This window comes from Emys orbicularis, chromosome 1 (genome assembly GCF_028017835.1).
Source record: "Emys orbicularis isolate rEmyOrb1 chromosome 1, rEmyOrb1.hap1, whole genome shotgun sequence".
In the NCBI taxonomy this organism is placed as follows: Eukaryota; Metazoa; Chordata; order Testudines; family Emydidae; genus Emys; species Emys orbicularis.
Genome location: NC_088683.1, coordinates 154,719,121 through 154,740,880, shown reverse-complemented (window position 1 = coordinate 154,740,880; position 21,760 = coordinate 154,719,121). Strand labels below are relative to the sequence as shown.

The 21,760-nt window shown below is 43.1% G+C and overlaps 1 protein-coding gene across 1 annotated transcript in view; it reads right to left on the bottom strand.

Annotated features, from left to right (window-relative positions):
• The window catches only part of MAN1A2 (mannosidase alpha class 1A member 2), a 333,986-nt gene that overhangs the window by 94,652 nt on the left and 217,574 nt on the right, over positions 1 to 21,760 (bottom strand). Inside the window, exons 7-8 of the mRNA XM_065408870.1 lie at positions 1,549 to 1,672; positions 1,049 to 1,142 (exon numbers count right to left, since the gene is read on the bottom strand). Of these exons, the coding sequence (XP_065264942.1) occupies positions 1,049 to 1,142; positions 1,549 to 1,672 (218 nt within the window). The remainder of the gene's footprint in view (positions 1 to 1,048; positions 1,143 to 1,548; positions 1,673 to 21,760) is intronic.

Here is a 21,760-nt window from a genome sequence, read left to right as displayed (position 1 = left end):
GAGAGGTTGGTCAGATTTTTTGTTGTTGTTTTTTTAAATGAAAGATACTAGATTGACAAGCCTTGGCGCAAAAGAACTCTCTTTGTCCACAGAACAAATACAATACCACAGCAGCAGTAATGGCTTCAACTCTGTCCTGGAAGAATCAATTCAAGGAATCATGTATGTCTCTAGGACTTAGTCAATGCTTGGGCTCTCATCTTGCATGCCATCAAGGGGTCCAATTTTAGTGTCGTTTGTGAGGATGTTTTTTATGATGCATACATCTGTAAATTAGAAACTAGACTGATACCAATTCACTTCACATAGGCCACTGAACAGAAACCAGATGGCTAAAAATTTTAGTCACTACCAACCTGCAAGCTAAAGGTGAAAGGTCCTATAGTCCTCCACCAATCCCATACAGTCAGAACCATCCTTAGGGTACGGCGAATCGGGGCAACCGCTCCTGGCCCCATTCTTTGGGGGGGGGCCCCACAGGCCTGCGCAATTGGTCCCAGAAGTGACGGGTCGGTCCTGGAAGTGATGGATTCGTCATTTCCACCCTGGGCCCCGCACCCCCTAGGGATGGCCCTGCATACAGTTGAGTTATAATTACCTCTAATTAGTACTCCCACAAACTGTGACATCTATTTGCCAGCTGGCTCACAGAAATGTGAAACAGTTCTTCCCACTTTTGAGGAGGTCGAAGAAAATCAAAGAAATGATTTCCAACCTGATAACTATTACTGAAGACGTTGCTGATCAATGTAAGTGAGGCAGAGACACGAAGTCATATGGGAAGTGCCTTTGGGGAAAAGTACTGTAAGACTTGATCAAGACAGACAAATGATCACTATGAGAGGTAATAAATAAAAGATAATTCCATTAAATATCTTCAAGTCTTGGAAACCCTTTTGCACTCCAAATACAAATGATGCTGTGTATTCTCTATACTCCTCAATTTTAGAGTCTCTCTCTCTTACATTCAAAGTAATTTTTCCTATTCATTATTCTGAGTGTATAAGATAAACTTTAATTACTAAAAAAATATAATAAAAATACTCACGCTGACCCCAGCGCCCAGTCCTTGGGTTCAAATAATTTGGATAAAGCCCATTAGGACGGTCCATTTTTTGAAGTAACTTCCGAATGTGCATGACCTAAATTAAAGCAAAAGTCAGGATCACCAAAAATAATTTTCATCTACCTTCAACATTTGTTTAAATCTGGATTTTCTTCTTCAACAGCAATTTTTCATAATTTAATTAAACAGGCTTCTTGCGGGCTTTTTCTAGATGGGCACTTCCTTTTAACGGCTACTCACGTAGACATATGTCATGAGCATCATTTCTAAATATCTGTACAAAAAATAAAAAAGATCTTGTCTTCATAATTTTCTGCTTTGGAGAGCTATGTATTTTGGTAATATAAATGCAAAGAATGAAATAATTGGTCTGTTACCAAAAAACATTATTGTAATCTATCAGGCTCTCTCATTCCTAATCAGATTCACAGTACACAACTCTGAGTCTTCTTATAACAGTCGACTGTCAGCACAAAACTAACCTTGTTGTAGTAGACAGGGTCCCCAGTCAGGTAGCTGAGGTGGACAAATTCCATGTGCAGAGTACCAAATTCAGCCAGGATGCTGCTGCCTGCAGAAGCCCAGCCCCAGTTTCGACCCACACCACTGAGTTGCAACAAATGTAAAGTGAAGCATGAGAGGGGGAAGGAAAGAACAAACAGCTGGTCAGTGAAAGGATACCATCAATATTCAGACACTGTGTGTAGTAATCACATCACATTAGATTGCCTATTAGAAGAGCTACATACAGCAAGTTGATATTAGCCTATATCTAGGATGACAAGTGATTTCTTTTAAAAATAGGCTTCACAACTTGATAGTTCAAAAAAACCTTCATAGTTAAGCAGCTCTCTATATGCCCAAGCAGTCCTTCCCATGTCTACGCTGCTATTTTTAGGAGTGTAGTGTCCTGGGTGCTGTGAAAGGCTCCAATAGTGGCAAAAAGCTCTGGAAGGAGGGAGATGGTGACAGGGAAAGGTTCCAGCAGCGGATAAGGCTCTGGCAGGGGGAAGGCAGCAGGTAAAGGCTGCAGCTGTGGGGAGGCAGTGGGGAAAGTCAGCAATCCCTATTGCTTCCCTACTACCAGAGACTTTCACTGCTGAGTGCAGCTACACACCAGAAGTGTGTATGCAGCCTGCTTTTCACTGCAGCATGTAGCTACATGTAGCCTACATGCTGTTGCAAGTGTAGACAAGACCAAAGCGCATCTTAAAAGCTTCCCACAAAATCAAATCAGGCACATATGTTTTTTTCTCTCTCTGGATCTCACCTATAAAATGATAAGATCCCTCAACTATCACTGATTTAATATGATTTGAGAGCACTCAGCGTTTTGGAGGATTGGGCCTTTTAATTTGTAAAGTTAAACAATAATCCTTCCTGCAAATTATTTCTCATTCAAAAACCACCACTGAAATTGGATTTGAGCTGGATGTCACTAGTGAGCCTAAAGCCAATTAGGAATTTGCTGTTGTCACATTTCATTTTTAAAAGAAACAACATATTCAAAAAGGAGAAGAAATATGAGAGAAAAATCAGCAGGAATGAAGGAGCAGGATTTGTATCCCATAACTACAGACAAGGAAGCAATTATTTTATCTCAATAAACACTGTCTACATAGACATCATGGCCTGTGCCTCAATGTTTTGGCACAGCTAATCATAACAAGGGAAAATGAAGTGTTTCATGCCCTATTTGCTTCTTAATACTTTTCAAATCAACAAAATTGGAGTCAAATTCAACATAATACAAAGGCTGCCAATTTTCACTAACCTATCTAACCCCATAAATTACAGTGTCACAATGAAATAGAAACATTTCTAGATGCCATTTAATGTTGTTTAAACAGACACATAACTTGGATGCATCATTTCTATATCTATTCTCTCACATGGTTTTAAAGCAATACACAAAAGTAGTAATCCTTTTATTTGTTTTGGTTACAGCTATATTATTGATACCAGTTTTCCTGAGCTCCAAAAACTCCAGATTAGTTCTGCACATGTAGACTGGTTAAAAGGATGAGGAACCAGAGTATGAAACACAAGTAAATGACAATGCCATGGCTTCACCATGAGGCAACAGAACAAGTCACCTCTAGGAATTTAACACTGGCTTTTAAGCCAATGAGCAGATTCACCAGCCAGGGTAGTCAAAATAAAGCCCAAATTCTCAAGATTCGTTCCAAGTCCCTTTCCTCAGGGCTGGTTTTATTAATAAACAGAATCTACAAGTCTCAAAACAACACAAAACATTGAGTATCAGAACCCTGTTCTGCTTTCCACAAGCTAGGAAAGGAGTGGATATGCCCCTCCCTTTAGGTAGCCATTCCTGGCTATCCCGTAGACCAGTGGTTCTCAACCAGGGGTACACATATCCCTGGAGGTACACAGAGGTCTTCCAGGGAGTACATCAACTCATCTAGATATTTGCCTAGTTTTACAACAGGCTACATAAAAAGCACCAGGGAAGTCAGTACAAACAAAAATTTCATACAGACAGTGACTTGTTTGTACTGTTCTATATACTATACACTGAAATGTAAGTACAATATTAATATTCCAATTGATTTATTTTATTTTTCTATGGTAAAAATGAGAAAGTCAGCAATTTATCAGTAACAGTGCGCCGTGTCACTTTGTATTTTGATGTCTGATTTTGTAAGCAAGTAGTTTTAAAGTGAGTTGAAACTTGGGGGTACGCAAGACAAATCAGACTCCTGAAAGGGGTACAGTAGTCTGGAAAGGTTAAGAGCCACTGCCCTAGGCCTCCTGCTTGGTCCCTACATAGGGTCTTCCTTCAGGGGTTTTTGTTCAACGGTGGACCCTTTACTATCATGTGCCCTGTCTGGAAACTACAAACTCTGGCAATCCCCATTCTTAAAGGGCCCAAGGGCGACAGCAGGCACACTCTCATGCATGTATGTGCCCCATGGCCCAGTGCCACCCTGAAGATACTGTCCTATTAGGGTTATCATCTGGCTGGCATTTCACCAGCCTGGCCAGATTTTTTATGAATTTGCCAGTTGCCAAAAAATAATGTAATCTGCTGGGCTTTTCTTATGTGGGTCTAAAGATTTGCATTATTATCACAATACACTGGGATATCTAATGTTAAAAGTTTCTGTGTCCAGCTAAAGGTGTTGAAGTGCTCCCACTCCACAGTTTAAGTGATAACAGATCAAAACTACTGAAAAGACAGCAGTTGTCTGCCCAACAACATGCAAGTGCACCCACATGTGTGTGAGAGAGGGTTTGAGAGTGAGGAGACTAGCAATGTTTTCAATCTTAACATCTTATCTATATGTGTTATGTCTCTAGATAGTATAAGGGCTTGTCTACACAGTGGAGGTGTATGCACTGCAAAGCCATTTTTTGTGACAAAACTCCTCAGTTGCAGTGCTGCAGTAAAAACACCCCGACGAGAGTCATAAGGCTTTTTACGCAAAAGTTTTAGCACCATAGTGCCAGTGTAGACACCATGCTTGATTTTTGTGCTATAATTGGTCTCCAGAAGGTGTCGCACAATGCCCATCCTGACCACTCTGGTCAGCAGTTTCAACTCTGCTGCCCTGATGCCAGGTAAACAACCTTCCAGGGCCCCTCCCCCTTTAAAGCCCCAGGAATTTTGAAATTCTCCTTTCTGTTTGCTTGGCGTGCAGAGCCCACATCTCATCCTCCCCAGTGGCCATGGCGGCTCCACGCAGCAAATGATCTCCTGCTTGGAGCAGTGCGGAGCTACCAGATCTAATGAGTGTTTGGGGAGAGTGTTACCCGATTTGCCCATTACTTTGGGGTATGCTCATTTATTAGGGTTACTCTTCGGGGGGGGGGCGTTCGGTAATTCTATCAATGTACTGCTTGTGTCACTTGTGTTTTCATATGGAGCTCTACTTTTCCCTTCTGCAAATCCCCTCCCAATGGAGCTATCCTGCAGGACCTAGGTTCCCCAGGGCTGGGTTCCTCCAGCCCCAGAATCAGATGAACACACACACACACATATTAACAGAGCAAGTCTGAGTGGACTGGGTCAATCAGCACTCTCAAGCTGACCCCTTATATGTCCCTGGACTCAGTGGGCTGGGTGAAGCAGGATTTCCAAGCTGCCACCCTTATATGCCACAGGTACCGACCGGAATAGAGTAAGCTTGAGCAGGCTGGGTTGAACAGCACTTCCAGGCTGCCACCCTTTTATGCCCCTGGACTCAGCGGACTGGGTCGAGCAACACTTCCAAGCTGCCACCCTCGTATGTCCCAGGTTCAGCACATCCCTATCCCCACTTTCACATTACAATTGTTCTGGTAGTAACCCACTTGATGAGCAAACCCCACAGTATTTTTGGGCGCTACAGGGATCTTTAGCTTAGGTAAGAGGAGCGTTGCTGCAGAGTAAATGGAGAAGCCAAAAACACAAAAGAGTAAAGTTCAGAGAGAGAGGGAGGGAAGCAACCAGCTTAACCATAAAAGTTATTTATTGAATAATAGTGATAACTACACAAGGAGAGCCTAAACAAACAAAACAGTTCCATTATTAAAGATTATAAAAGTCAGATATAGAAAACTATACCTGATCAAAGAAATCAGGGTTAAAAAGTTATACCTGAGGTAGAAAAGAAAAGAGAGAGAGAGAGAGAAAGAGAGGGAGACAGAGAGAGAGCTGGGGTCTCACAGATCCATGAACCTTGAACTGGTTGGGGTTCCCAGGTGATGGTTGTAGCTAAGGGTCCTGAGTGCTGGAGACAGGCAGAGCCCCCAGCACGATCAGGCAGGAGAAGATTAACTCCCAGTGGAACTGATGCAGAGTTTGGGTCCAGACATCAGAACACTTACTTGAGCATGGGTAGGGGTTTTTGTAGGGAAACAACAATGGTTCAAGGGAGAACACTAGATTTGTTTATGGGTAAACTGATGACTCATGGGTTTTCTTTAGGCTAGACAATAGGAACTGATCATTCCTGGCTATGATTGGTGTTCCTTCAAGGGAGCTCATAATGCAATCGGGCAGCTTCAGTATTTTGGATATCAATCAAGGATGCATTACTAGAATTGGTCTGATAACTGCTGACCTGGGTGCGTGCAGGCATAGGTTCATTAACATCTGGAACAGAGATCCCCCATGATGCAGTGCTTCCCTGCTTTTCTGGTCCCGGAGTTCAGTGCAGTTCTTGCCTTGGAATCTGTTCTCCATTCTGTATGCTAATAGAGATGCCTCCCTGTCCCACCTTTGAAGCATATGAGGCTAGGGGAGTTGCCTTAATCCTGTCACCCTTGTCAGGAGTGGTTTAGGTGTGTCTCCCACCGCCTTTTTATTGCTTTCCATAAGTCTTTCCTCTGATTGGTTTTGGTTCAAGCAGAGGCTGGGGGGAGGGGGGTGGTGTCCTTCATGAGTCAGACAGGCTGGATACTGCACCCTGGTTCCCCAAGAACACAGAGCTGACTGGTATCAAGAGGAGGCTGTCCAGTCCCAGCTGCGCTCCAGATGTCGGAATTCCAGGACCTATGGCCAGCTTGCGCAAAAAGGGCTGTGACCGGGACATGCTGCAGTGCAGGGCAAAGGTGAAGGAGCTGAGGCACACGTACCAGAAGGCAAGGAAGCCAAACCGTGCTGCGCCCCAGACCTGCCATTTTTATAGGGAGTTGGACGCTACCCTCAGCGGCTATCCCACCTTCACCACCAAGAGCCCCATGGATACTTCAGCAGGTCAGCAGCCAGTGGAGGAAGTCATGGATGAGGAGGTGGAGGCAGAAGAAGATGTGGAGCCCATGTCAGGGTTGCCCAGTGCTGCGTCCAGTCAGGAGCTGTTCTCAGCTCTGGAGGTGTCTAGCCAGTCTTGGCACTCACTCTCTGGTGTGCCAGAAGCAAGAGAGGAGACCCCTGGTAAGTGGTTTTGCTTTGTGAAGTTCTGAAGCAGGTTGAGGGCAGAGAAATGTACAAGGCTGACTGTGTTTCTGTGTGCTGAGCATTTCCCCGCGCAGCTAGGCAGTACGGCAGAACAGGGAGTTTATGCACTCTGAGATTTCACGGGAATCCTCCAGAGAGATTTCTAGGAAACTTTCCTGGAGGTACTTGGAAATCTTCTGCTGGAGGTTCCTTGGCAGAGCATCTTTTATTCCTTCCCCCATTGAGAGACACTTTCCCATGCCACTCTGCAATTACTTGGGCAGGGACCAAAGCTGCACACAGGCGAACAACATAGGGACCAGGGTGGAAGCCATAAACATGTAACAGATGCACCCTTGCTTCCTTGCTTCCCCTCAAGAGTGAGATATCTTCCATAATGAGCCCTGCCTGTGGAAAACGGTGGGAAAGTTTAGACTGTTGCCCCCCATCAGTGCCCCGTGACCCTTTCAGATTTTATTTCTGCAATGAACAATGCCCCTAACCCTGGGTGCACTCACCAGGCTTGGGGTGTTCGCCAGCATGTGTGCTTGATTAGGGTCACCTAGAAGTGATAGGTATGTTACCAGCGGTGTATTTTAATGCAATGTTTCAATGCTCTGTGTGTTGTTAACAATAATGCTACTGTTTATTGTTACTTGTGCCTCTCCAGGTATGACCTTGAAAGGCCCCCCCTCCCCACACAACCAGCAGAGCATCTGCGCCGGATAAGAAAATGCCTGAGTCAGAGCAAGGAAGATATGTTCCGGGAGGTGCTGCAGTAGTCAGAGGCAGAAAAGACTGAACGCAAGCAGTAAGGGAAAGTGACAAGCAGGAAAGAAACGAAAATGATGCATACAATAGGGACACCATAGAGAGGATGATAAAAGTTTTGGAGCGACAAACCAACATGCTGCAGTCCCTCATAACACTCCAGACTGAGCAGATGCATGCCCACCCTCTCCTTCAGCACAGTCAGCACTCTTTCCCATGCCCTCCCCAAACTCCACCCGCGCATTCCTTTCCGATTTCTGGGACTTCGCGCTTTCCCCTGCACTCCACCCCCACAGACAGCTTTTCAAACGACAGCTGGACTTATGCTCAGCTCTGAAAGTCAGCCCCCCCAGTACCTTCTCCCCGAACAAGAATGTGTGTGTCAATGTGTGTGCATGTGGTGTTGTGGTTTATTTGGCAATAAAAGCAAAGTTCTTTGAATGATAAGCACTTTTTATTTGTTTCCATGCAAGTTATGATAGCAGATGGCACCTGCAAATCAACAGGCACTTTTATCAGTTCCTTACATTGAATCCTAGGCCTTAACAATAACAACTGCTTCCTAGCCTACCAAATGTAATTAACCATTGCAGTCCCAAGCATAGCAACGAACATTACTGGTTTTCATCTTCAAAATGTTGCCTCAAGGCATCCCTGATTCTTATTGCCCCATGTTGCACCACCCTAGCCCTGGTATCTGGCTGTTCAAAATCAGCAGCCAGGTGTTGTGCCTAGGCAGTCCACTCCTGAGTAAACTTTTCGCCCTTCCCTTCACAAATATTATGCAGCATGCAACACGTGGTTATGACCATGGAGCTATTTTCCTCATTGAGGTCTAATCTGCCATATAGGCATCGCCAGCGCGGGTTTAATTGGCCAAACTCACATTCCGCAGTCATCCTGCACCTACTCAGCCATGGTATTAAGAGGTATGCCGGGTCTCCCAGGATCACTATGGGCATTTCGACATCCCCTATGGTGATCTTCTGATATGGAAAGCTTCCTGTACAGGCTAGTGTTCTTAAAGATACGTGTGTCATGCACTTTTCCGGACCACCCCGTGTTGATGTCAGTGAAAGGCCCATGATGATCCACAAGAGCCTGCAAAACCATGGAGAAGTACCCCTTCCAAATGATGTACTCCGTCGCAAGGTGGTCCAGTAGCAGAATTGGAATATGTGTGCCATCTATCGCCCCTCCGCAGTTAGGGATACCCATGTCTGCAAAGACATCCACAATGTCACGCACATTGCCAAGAGTCCCGGTCTTTCACAGCAGGATGCTGTGATGAGTTTGGTCACAGAAACTCCCTCAAGACTGTCACTAGATGTGCTGGGATACCACTGAGAGCAAACCCCCCTGCCAGAGAAGGCTTCCCTCCACTCCCGTCTTGCTGAATTAGACACTCCAGTCAGCTACAGCACAGACCAAGAAGTTGGGCCACGCCCCCCTGCAGTGCACAGAAACTAAGATTCACTTAGCCCAGGGGCTTCTCAGTTAACAGGGACTTTCCCAGCACCCAGTATTCAGTCTTTTTGGGAGCCTAAACCCCAAATAAATCCGTTTTATTCTGTACAAAGCTTATACAGGGTAAACTCATAAATTGTCCACCCTCGATAACACTGATAGCGAGATATGCACAGCTGTTTGCTCCCCCGGGTATAAATTACTTACTCTGGGTTAATTAATAAGCACAAGTGATTTTATTAAGTATAAAAAGTAGGATTTAAGTGGTTTCAAGTAATAACAGATAGAACAAAGGAAGTTACCAAGCAAAATAAAACAAAACACGCAAGTCTAAGCCTAATACCATAGGAAACCGAACATAGGAACAAGGGAATATCTCACCCTCAGAGATGTTCCAATAAGCTTCTTTCACAGACTGGACTTCTTCCTAGTCTGAGACCAATCCTTTTCAGACCCATGTTGTAGTTTATGGCCTGGGTCCAACAATCACTCACACTGTCCTTTGTTCCGATTTCTTTCAGGCATCTCTTTGGGGTGGAGAGGCCATCTCTTGAGCCAGCTGAAGATGAAATGGAGAGGCTTCCAGGGCCTTTTATATTCTCTCTCTTGGGGCTGAAACCCCTTTGTTCTCCTGTGCAAAATCACAGCAACAAGATGGAGTTTGTAGCCACCTGGGCAAGTCACATGTCCATGAATGATCCAGCTTTTTGCAGGCTGACGCCATTGTTTACATGTTAGTTTGAATGTTCCCAGGAGAGCTCAGATGTGGATTGGCATCTCCCAAAGTCTGTTGTCAGTTAAGTTTTTCTTGATTGGGCACTTACTCAGAATAGTCCTTTCTCAAGAAGCTGACCAAATGCTTCACTGATGCTACTTAGCATCAAACACATTGAGATACAAGTACACAGCCAATATTCATAACTTCAAAAACAAAAACGATACTCACATATAGACAGCATAATCATAACCAGCAAAATACAACCTTTCCATAGACACCTTATTGACCTCCTTTGTACAAGATTTGGTGCAACTGTAGGACCTTGGTTGCAACAATGATCTATATTGTCACAGTTTATGTCAATAATGTCACAGATGGGATTAATGGCCTTGCACACTTGCGTTAACACAGCCCAAATGGTCGACTTCCCCACTCCAAACTGATTCACGACTGACTGGTAGTAGTCTGGAGTCGCCAGCTTCCACATTGCGATCACCATGCGCTTCTCCACTGAGAGGGCAGCTCTTATTTGGGTGTCCTTGTGCCGCAGGACTGGGGTGAGCTCAGCACTCAGTTCTAGGAAGGTGGCTTTCCGCATCCAAAAGTTCTGCAGCCATTGCTCATCATCCCAGACCTGCATAATGATGCGATCCCACCATTCTGTCCTAGTTTCCCGAGTCCAAAAGTGACGTTCCACTGTGTTCAGCTCCTCCGTGAATGCTAAAAGCAATCTAATGTTACTGCTTTCTGTGTTGGACACCACGTTAGGCAACTGTGACTGCCGTTGCCTTCGTAACTTCAAGAATAACTCCACTGCCATTTGTGATGTTCTAGTAATAGCTAGCAGAGCAGTGGAGATCAGTGTAAGATCCATTCCTGCAGATAGATGTGGCAGGGCGAGCAGAAAACAAGGGATGTTGAAAAATGCCACAAACTGAAGACGGAATGCTGGGACAGAAAGCAGTGCATCACAGGGCATTGAGCCCGGACCCATGATGCACTGTGATCCCCTTCGCCTTCCCACAAGACCTAGCGGCAGAAGGGGGAGAGCTGCACTGTGGGATAGCTACCCACACTGCACTGCTCTCATTGTCGATGCAAATGCCCCAAGTGTAAACGCACTATGCCGCCAGTGGGTTCTGCAGGGATTGGTCCTAGGCCTGGTGCATTGCACGTTGGCTGGTTGAGTACTAATGAGAGAGACTGCTCCCTAATGATTCTCCACTGAGAACTACTTTTTAAGATCTGTCAGTTAGCCAGTGCTTAATCAATTGAGGGTGCTTTAGTGATAGTGTATAGTGCTAATTTTTAGTCAGAATGTCATGCAAGTCAAACAGTTACAAAAGTCTAAGTGTATTACATTTATGGAAATAATTATATTCCTATCCTTTTATTCTTTATTAATTGAATCCCCTACCAGCTTTTCCATTATTCTGCCTGGGATTGATGTAGGCCAATTGTCCTATAGGTACCTGGATCATCCAGCTTGCCCTTTTTGATTATTGGCAAAACATTAGCACTGTTCCAGTCTTCCACAATTTCCCTGGTATTCCAAGACTTATTAAAAATTAGTATCAATGGAGGAGAGATCTGCTCAGTCAGCTTTTTTAGGGCGCTTGGATGCAAGTTATCCAGGTCTGCAGATTAAAAAATGTTTATCCCTAGTAGATATTAACATCCTCTCCAGTTATTAATGGACTGGAAAGTACTTCATCATCCTCAAGGCATACAAACACACTATCCTGCTTATTTCCAAATACACAAAAAAATATGTATTGAACACTCCTGCCATTTCCATCTAGTAATGGGCCTATACCATTGCTAGGATTTCTTGTTTTCCTAAAATACTTTAAAAACTTCTTATTGCTCTTAGCCCTGCCAGGCATGGATTTTCTGCTGACGTCTTTAACTTCCCTTATCAATTTGCTATACTTCATAACTTCTAGTTTATATTGATAGCTATTCATGTCCCCTTTTTTCCATTTGTTAAATATTGCTTTTTCATATCTTATTTCTGCCTTCACTTCATCACTGAACCAGGATGGGCTTTTTGATCCAAAATAGAGTTACCCATGTTGGGTGCAATACCTTATGAGTTAGAAAATTATCATCTATAATTCTCTGCAAGGTGAATCTTGAGAAAGTTAAATACTAGGACTGTCAAGCAATTAAAAAAAATTAATCACAATTAATCACACTGTTAAACAATAATAGAATACCATTTATCTAAATATTTTTGGATGTTTTCTACATTTTCAAATATATTGATTTCAATTACAACACGGAATACAAAGTGTACAGTGCTCACTTTTTATTTATTTTCTATTACAAATATTTGCACTGTAAAAAACAAAAGGAATAGTATTTTTAATTCACCTAATACAAGTACTGTAGTTATCATGAAAGTTGAACTTACAAATGTAGAATTATGTATAATGAATAACTGCATTCAAAAATAAAACAATGTAAAACTTTAGAGCCTACAAGTCCACTCAGTCCTATTTCTTGTTCAACCAATCGCTCAGACAAACAAGTTTGTTTGCATTTGCAGGAGGTAATGCTGCCTGCTTCTTGATCACAATGTCACCTGAAAGTGAGAACAGGCGTTCACATGGCACTGTTGCAGCCGGTGTCACAAGATATTTATGTGCCAGATGCGCTAAAGATTCATATGTCTCTTCATGCTTCATCCACCATTCCAGAGGACATGCATCCAGGCTGATGATGGGTTCTACTTGATAACAATCCAAAGCAGTGCGGACCGATGCATGTTCATTTTCATAATCGGAGTCAGATGCCTCCAGCACAAGGTTGATTTTCTTTTTTGGTGGTTTGGGTTCTATAGTTTCCGCACTGGAGTGTTGCTCTTTTAAGACTTCTGAAAGAATGCTCTACACCTCATCCCTCTCAGATTTTGGAAGGCACGTTGGATTCTTAACCCTTGGGTCGAGTGCTGTAGCTATCTTTAGGAATCTCACATTGGTACCTTCTTTGCGTTTTGTGAAATCTGCAGTGAAAGTGTTCTTAAAATGAAAAACATGTGCTGGGTCATCATTCGAGACTGCTATAACATGAAATATAGGGTAAATGAGGGTAAAACAGAGCAGGAGACATACAATTCTCCCCCAAGGAGTTCAGTCACAAATTTAATTAATGCGTTATTTTTTTAACGAGTGTCATCAGCATGGAAGCATGTCCTCTGGAATGATGGCCGAAGCATGGATGGTGGAACCTTCTGGTAGCAGTGCCTGTTAGAGCACTCACATGCCCCTTCTACTCCTCCCCTCAGCGTTCAAGCACATACTGAGGGTGCGGTTATAAAAGGGGGCAAGATGCCAACTGCTGCCTCAGTTCCTTCCACTGTTAATGCAGAGTCTAGAGGACTCCGTAGAAGAAGGGAAGGTGGGCAGGGAATATGCAGAGTCCATCTTGAAGAACTCCAGTTACATGTAAGTAACTTTAATTTCTTCTTTGAGTGTCCTCTGCATATTCCCAATCTTGGTATAGTTTGGCAAGCAGTATTCCAAGAGTGGACGGAGAGAAACAGAGTCCTAATTAAACAAGAAATAAAGTATCGCTCTGCCAAACTGTACATCAGATCTGGCTGCCAAATCTAACACACTGTGTTTAGTGAAAGTGCGACTTGAACCCCAAGTGGCAACTTTATATATTTTAATATGAGGAACATGCCTAGTGCAAGCTACAGATGCAGCACCTGCCTTGTAGAGTGAGCTCTAAGACCTGCAGGAGGGGAGAGGGAAGAAATCTTATAACTCTCCTCTATACACTGTCTAACCACCTAGACAAGGACTGGGCAGAAATTGCTTGACTCTTACTATATCCAGAACACCTTGAGAAGAGGTTCAATGGAGGAGACATAACTTAATACCAAGTTTAAGTCCCATGAAGGAAATGGATTATTTGTCGGCAGATACAAGTTTAATAAACCCTTTTAACTGAGTTGTGTGAAAAATAGATTTACTATCAATTGGTATATGAAACACTGCTATTGCTGCTAAATGGACTTTAAGTGAGGAGTTAGACAAAACTATAGTTTTCAAATGAAACAAATATTGTAAAATACACTGAACTAAAATACACCAAAACAGAGTCAAAATTCTTATCAGAACTTATACAGCCCCATGGAATCACTGCTCAGTCAATCTGCAATCTGGTTGTGATTTCCCACTGCATGAAAGGGAATCAGATAAATGTTAAGTATCAGAGGGGTAGCCGTGTTAGTCTGGATCTATAAAAAGCAACAAAGAGTCCTGTGGCACCTTATAGACTAACAGATGTATTGGAGCATAAGCTTTTGTGGGTGAATACATGCGTCTGACGAAGTGGGTATTCACCCACGAAAGCTTATGCTCCAATACATCTGTTAGTCTATAAGGTGCCACAGGACTCTTTGTTGCTTTTTACAGATAAATGTTGTGTAGGATATGCCAGTCCCACAGTTTTATTGCTTCCTGACAAAGCTGAGATGAATAAGGTCTTTCCTATATACTTAATACATTGCTGACATATTGTCCTTGGCAACTTGAATTCTGCACGTGTGGGAGGAACAACATAAGGGGCATATACAAATCTCCTAGGTCTAACGCATTTATGTGTAAATGGCATTTTTTGACATTCCAAAGACCTTGAATGAAAAAAATGTTGAGCTGGTACCCATCTGGAAACTTCAGATGTAACTATCACAGTATGAGGAGGAGAGTTGAATAAAACTTCTTTGAGAACCTGGGGGCTCATCAGTTGGAAGCGACAAAGAAGGAGAGAGACCCTGGGTGTGTGGGTCGATCACTGGATGACTAGGAGCCACCAACATGATCTGACTGTGAAAAAAAGCAAATGCAATCCTTAGGCAAGGCATTTCCAGTAGATGTATTATTGGCATTGGTAAGACCTCAATTGGAATACTGTGTACAATTCTGGTCACTCATGTTCAAGAAAGATTAATTTAAACTGGAAAAGGTGCAGAGAAGAGCTATTAGGTTGATAAGAGGAATAGCAGGCCTATCTTATGAGAGGAGACTGGAAGAGCTTGGCTTGTTTAGTCTAGCAAAAAGAAGGCTGAGAGGAGATATGATTGCTCTCTAGAAATACATTAGGATGATAAATACTAGGGAAGGTGAAGAGCAATTTAAGTTCAAGGAGAATGTTGGCACAAGAACAAATGGATATGAACTGGCCCTAAACAAATTCAGGTTGGAAATCAGAAGGAGGTTTTCAGCCCACAGGGGGATGACACTCTGGAACAGCCTCCCAATAGGAGTTATGGGGGCAAATAATTTTATTAGTAGATTGGTAATTAGCAGAACAAAATCCATATCAGTATACTTGGTGCTTTAATAGGACTAATTTCACAAAGCTGAAAACAATTATGAGTATAATCAGCTGGGAGGAAGAATTTAATCAGAAAAGTATGAATGATAATTAGGAATAATTTAAGAACATCTTACTAGATGCCCAAAAAGCCACAATCCCACAACTGAGAAAGAAGGCTGTGCTGGTTAAAAAATCAACTTGGTTTAGAGGGGAAGTGAAGGCAGCTGTAAAAAATATAGATATATAACAAATGGAAGAAACAGGAAAAGGGAGAGGGATAGCTCAGTGGTTTGAGCATTGGCTTGCTAAACCCAGAGTTGTGGGCTCAATCCTTGAAGGGGCCATTTAGGGAATTGGGATAAAAATCTGTTTGAGGATTAGTCCTGCTTTGAGCAGGGGGTTGGACTAGATGACCTCCTGAGGTCCCTTCCAAACTCTGAGATTCTATGAAGTTGACAGTAATGAATAAAAATTGATTAGGAAAGCAAAGGGATACAAGGAGAAATCTATGGCCAGCAGAGTTAAGGACAATAACAAGGAATTTTTTAAAAGTTAGGAACAAAAAAAAAATCCTGACAATGGTATTGGTCCATTACTAGATGGAAAAGGTAACATTATCAATAATAATGCAGAAAAGACAGAAGTGTTCAATAAATATTTCTGTTCTGTATTTGGGGAAAAAACAGATGATATATTCTCATCATTCCATTCCACTAGTATCTCTGGAGGATGTTAAACAGGATCTACCAAAGTCAGACATTTTTAAATCACCGGGTCCAAATAATTTGCATCCAAAAGTTTTAAAAGTGCTGGCTGAGGAGATCTTTTAGATTTCTATAAGGTGTTTGACTTGGTACCCCTGACATTTTGATTAAAACACTAGAACAATATAAAATTAATATGGTACACATTAAATGGATTAAAAATTGGCTAATTGATAGGTCTCAAAATATAATTGTAAATGGGGAATCATCCTTGAGCGGGTGTGTTTCCAGTGGGGTCCCACAGGGATTGGTTCTTGTCCCTACACTATTTAAAATTTTTATCGCTGACCTGAAAGAAAACAAAATCATCACTAATAAAGTTTGCAGATGACCCCAATATTGGGGGAGTGGTAAATAATGAAGTGGACATGTCGCTGATTCTGGATCACCGGGTAAAATGGGCAAAAGCAAACAATATGCATTTTAATACAGTTAAATGTAAATGTATACATCTAGAAACAAAGAATGTAGGCCATACTTACAGGATGGGGGACTCTATCCTGGGAAGCAGTGACCGTTAACATTGATTTTAAATAAGACCTGGAGCACTGGGGAAGTTCCAGAAGGCTGGAAGAAAGCTAATGTTGTGCCAATTGTTAAGACGGGTAAATGGGATGACCCGTGTAATTATAGGTCTGTCAGCCTGGCATCAATCCTGAGCAAGATAATGGAGTGGCTGATACAGGACTCAATTAATAAAGAACAAAAGGAGGATAATGTCATTACTGAAAATCAATACAGGTTCATGGAAAATAGATAATTTCAAACTAACTTGATTTTTTTTTGATGAAATTACAAGTTTGATTGATAAAGGTATCAGTGTTGACTTAATATGCTTAGCCTTCTGTAAAGTGTTTGACTCGGTTCCCCCATGACATTTTGATTAAAACATGAGAACAATATAAAATTAATATGGCACACATTAAATGTATTAAAACTGGCTAATAGATAGGTCTCAAAATGTTTGCAGTGTTCTTGTAACCATGTTGGTCCCAGGATATGAGCCCCCCGGGTGGGTGAGGTAATATATTTTATTAGACCAACTTCTGCTGGTGAAAGAGAGATGCTTTCAAACTCCACCAAGATCTTTTTCAGTTCTTAAAATGCAACCGTATATGGGAAATCATCCTCAAGTGGGTTTGTTTCAAGCATTTCGGGCTTCTCTACGTAGGCAAGTTTTTTCAGCATACGTTTTTCCACTATAATTATCCAGGTTTAACTAGCCCAAAGAAGGGCACCCAAACCCCTTTGTTCATGCCATCTTAAGATAGTTCTCTTCTGTGATTCACTGCACACTGCTCTTCATTTTTTCAAAATAACTGTACATCATTTGGGGCAGATATCTCACTGTGTAATGTTCTGCCACTAGGCTCTATGCAGTCTCGGATTTTTTTTTTTTTTTGGTCACATTGTGGGATGCCCACTGGAATTCTGGGATCAAACTAACACACTCCCGTAATTCATCTGGTCTGAGCAAAGCAGGATCATTTTCGATCATCTGTCAGGCAGCAGGGAGGGAAGATTGCCGAGCACTGCAATTCTGACAGTCATTAATACGAATAGGCTGCTCCACATGTATCATGCAGATGGATGGTTATGAGTGATTTGGAAAATAGCCACAGTGATGCTGTGGGGAAGAGATCAAGCAGTTACTTCTGCATGACATTTTCCTGGAGTAGCTTTATTCAGTGGAGCATGGCACTTAGCTGACCAGCACCACCTGGTGGGTCAGGATAATCTGATGTTCAGGCTGAGGAAGGCTACTTTCCCAGAGGCCTGTGCAGAGCTCACCTGGAGCTGATGCAGCAGCAGAACACAAGCCTGAAACCTCCTCTTAGCCTGGAGAATATAGCCATCGCCATCTGGAAACTCATCACCCCGATTGCTGCCAGTTAGTAGCTAAACAGTTCGGTGTTGGGAGATCAACTGTCAGGGCTGTTGTCATTGAAGTGTACACTGCTATCAAGAAGGTGTTGTTTCTTGAGACATAAAGTTTGTCAATGTACAGGAGGTTATTGCTGGATTTTCACAGTGGGGATTCCTGAATTGCCTAGGGCCCATTGATCAGACCCATATGCATATGTTTTGCCATCCACACCAGGTCTCAGAGTTCATCAACAAAAAAGGAGTATTTTTCCAGGTTGCTGCAAAGTCTGTTTGAACAACGTGGTAAGTTCACCAATATTAATGTGGGATGGGATCTGGAAAGATTCATGGATGCCAGGATCTTTAGAAACTCCAGCCGTGAAAAACTATGCAATGAAACCATGCAATGAAAAATGGAATTTTTGCCCACAGGATCACTATGGACATTCATGCGGTTGTGAATCCTCCTGTCAGTCTGGTTTATGAAATTTTTTACTGGATACTTGGATAAGAGAAAGGAGCTGTTTAACTATAATCTGAGTAGCTGCAGAATGACAGTGAAGTCTGCATATAGTAGACTGAAGAAAAGGTGGCAGTGTCTTATGTCAAGGCTGGAGGCTTCTGAGCAATATCTGCCTTGTGTGATAGATGCTTGCAGCATTTTGCACAACATCAGTGACAGCAAAGGTGAGAGCCTCACCAAGGGCTGAGAGGCAAAGGTGGAGAGACTTTCTGAATGTGTGAACAGCCAAGAGAGGGTGCCTCTGCAAAATGGCCCAACTGGTCAGGCAACTAGGCTCAATGATGCACTGTGCTCCTACTTTGAGGCCCGCATGTAGTGCAGGAAAATTAATGTACTGTAACCACGGAAAGGAATGCAATGGATATGCTTTGTGTAACAATTATGCTATTAGGGATTGATGTTATTAGTCAGGAGCTGAAATTTTTCAGTCTCAGTGTTTGGCATGCTGAAGTGATCTTGGTGGTCTTGAGAAATCATCTCTTGGTTTCCATGATGGCTTGGGCATCTTCTGATACTCTAGTCAACTTGTCCAGAATCCCATATCAGGGTTTGGGGGTGGCATCCTTGGCAAAAATCCAGTCCATTTTCTCATAGTAGGTGCACGTAGTGGGAACATTATCAGAGGTCTTACTTTTGTCTCTAGCATTTTTATAATTCTGCTGGAGTTCCTTTGCTTTGGCATGGCTCTGAGCCTTCTCCTGCATTTGCTGTTAATATGGGCCTGAACACACTCTTTTCCCCAGTGGCCAATGAAGTCCAGGACCTCTAGTCAGAACCATATGAAGACATTGCACATGACTCCTATAATGGATATGAGAGTCCAAGAGTGTGAACTTGTCACAAGCTGGAATTTCAAAGGGGCATCCCTAGATGTGTGCCATCATTTAAACATGGAGGTGAAATCCAGCCAAGATGAACCTGGAGTAGCAGAGGGCTATATACAAGTAAACAGATAGGCTAGTGCAGGTGTGAAGCAACGCAGTGTGGGATAGCAGAGGGAGGACTGCCTGAAACAGCAGTTAATTCAAAATAGGGATGCCTCCTCGCAAACCTTGTAACATTCTGAAATAAGGCCACATCTACACTACAAAGTTATTTCAAGCAAGTCATGTTGGCCTAAAGCCTCCGCCGTTAGTACATCGCTTATATGTGTGCATACTTGGCTCCTTGTGTCGGCGGTGCACGTACTCACCAGGAGTGCTAGTACCAATGCACAGTGCAGTGCACCATGGGTACGTATCCCAGTGTGAATCCAGTCATTTGGGAAGTTTTGGAAAAGCGTGATGGTACCAAAATGAGTTGTGCCGGGATGACTGGGAGCCTGGGGTCAACTTCCCAACATGCAACAGTCTCCATCCCACGTCATCTGTATTCCATAATTTTCATGCCTTTTTTCAAAATCCCACAAACCTGCATGGCCCTCCTCGCTATCTGCCATCTCTGACAGAAGCATGGAGCCTTCCCAGCTCTGCATTATTGTCATGAGCATTGCAAGCACAGAGCGTACAATCCTGCAGTATTTGCAGAGCCACAGAAGAACCGAATCAGTAGGGAACATGACGATTTCATGGAGGACACATTGCTATGGGACATAGCGAGAACCAATTCAAAGTTGATGTTGGTGTTCACAGAGCAGCTGTAGATGGTGGAGAGCCACTTCTAGGCCCGAGAAACTAACACTGATCGGTGGCATCGCATTGTAACGATGGCTTAGGATGATGAGTAGTGGCTGCAGAACTTTCAGATGCACAAGGCAATATTCCTGGATCTGTGTTCCGAGCTCGCCCCAACCCTCCAGTGCAGGGACACCAGAATGAGAGCTGCACTAACAGCACAGAAACAAGTGGCGATCGCACTGGAGAAATTTGCAACGCCAGATTGCTACCGGTCAGTCAGAAATCTATTTGGAGTTGGGAAATCCACTGAGGGGCCACTGTCATGCAACTATGCAGAGCCATTAATCACCTCCTGCTACAGAGGACTGTGACTCTCAGCAATTTGCAGGACATAGTGGATGGATTTTCAGCAATGGGGTTCCTGAACTGTGGTGGAGTGATAGACAGCATGGATATGCCTATTTAGGCACCAGACCACCTTGCCACAGAGTACAGAAAGGGTTACTTTTTTATGGTAATGCAAGCATTGGTGGATCACTGAGGATGCTTCACCCACATAAGCCTGGGCTGGTCATGGAAGGGAACACAGGACTTTTCAGAAAGCTGCAAGCAGGGACTTTCTTTCCCAACCGGCGGATTACCATTGGGAATGTTGAAATGCCAACAATGATCTGTGACCCAGCCTACCCGTTGTTCCCCTAGTTTATGAAGCTGCACACCAGCCATCTTGACAACACCAAGGAACAATTCAAATACCAGCTTAGCAGGTACAGAATGACAGTTGAATGTGCTTTTGGTAGATTGAAGGGACTCTGGCATTGTTTACTCACAAGATTGGACCTCAGTGAGAAAAATATCCCAATGGTCATAGCTGCCTGCTGTGTCCTGCATAATATCTGTGAAGCAAAGGGGGAAACCTTTCTGCCTGGGTAGAGGTGGAATGGCTGTCTGCTGAGTTTGAACAGGCAGACACAAGGGCTATTAGAAGAGCTCAAAGCTCAGGGCGGGTTTTGAAAGACCATTTTTACAGTAAGCTACGTAATGTGTTTTGTTGTACTGTGCTCTGCACAGCCCTGCTCTTTTGTGGCCTAATAGGAATCGTGTAGTGGTTGCTGTATGTACAGAAATATAACGCTGTCAATACATCTATTAATTTTGTTTATGGCTTATTCTATGAGTTGTATCACATTGTCAGTAACAAGTAATTGGTTGCTTTCATACCTGTTAAGCACTTGGTAGTAGATGTTGCAAACAAATAAAAAAGAGTTATGTTTTAAATAATAGACATTCATTTTGTATAAGAATTCGGTGAAAAAAAGAAACTGAAATTTTAAAATAAATATATTTAAAATAAACTTACTGAAACTTAAAGGAACAGAACAGAACTTATGAAGGGGAAAGAACATTCATGACTATTTCAGCTACATCTACACCAACCATCGCTTCCACAGGTAAGTGTATGTGAAGCTGTGATTGTCTTTAGTATCCTGCGGGGTGGAGTGTAGGGATAGTGAGGCAGCCCTGGATGCCATGTGGAATGTTGAAGGGGACAGGGGATATAGAGAGGTCCCGATATTAGTTCTCAACGGGCTGCAGAGAAAGGCGAGCACGGGATTCTTGAACCTGCAGGTCCACCAGAGTCTGGAGTATCTGAGTTTGCTGCCTGAGAAGCCTGATTATGTACTGGTGCATCTCCCTCTCCTTTTCCTGCGCCTTCCTCCTCTCCACTCTTTCCTTCTCCAGGCTGTCCCCAGTGT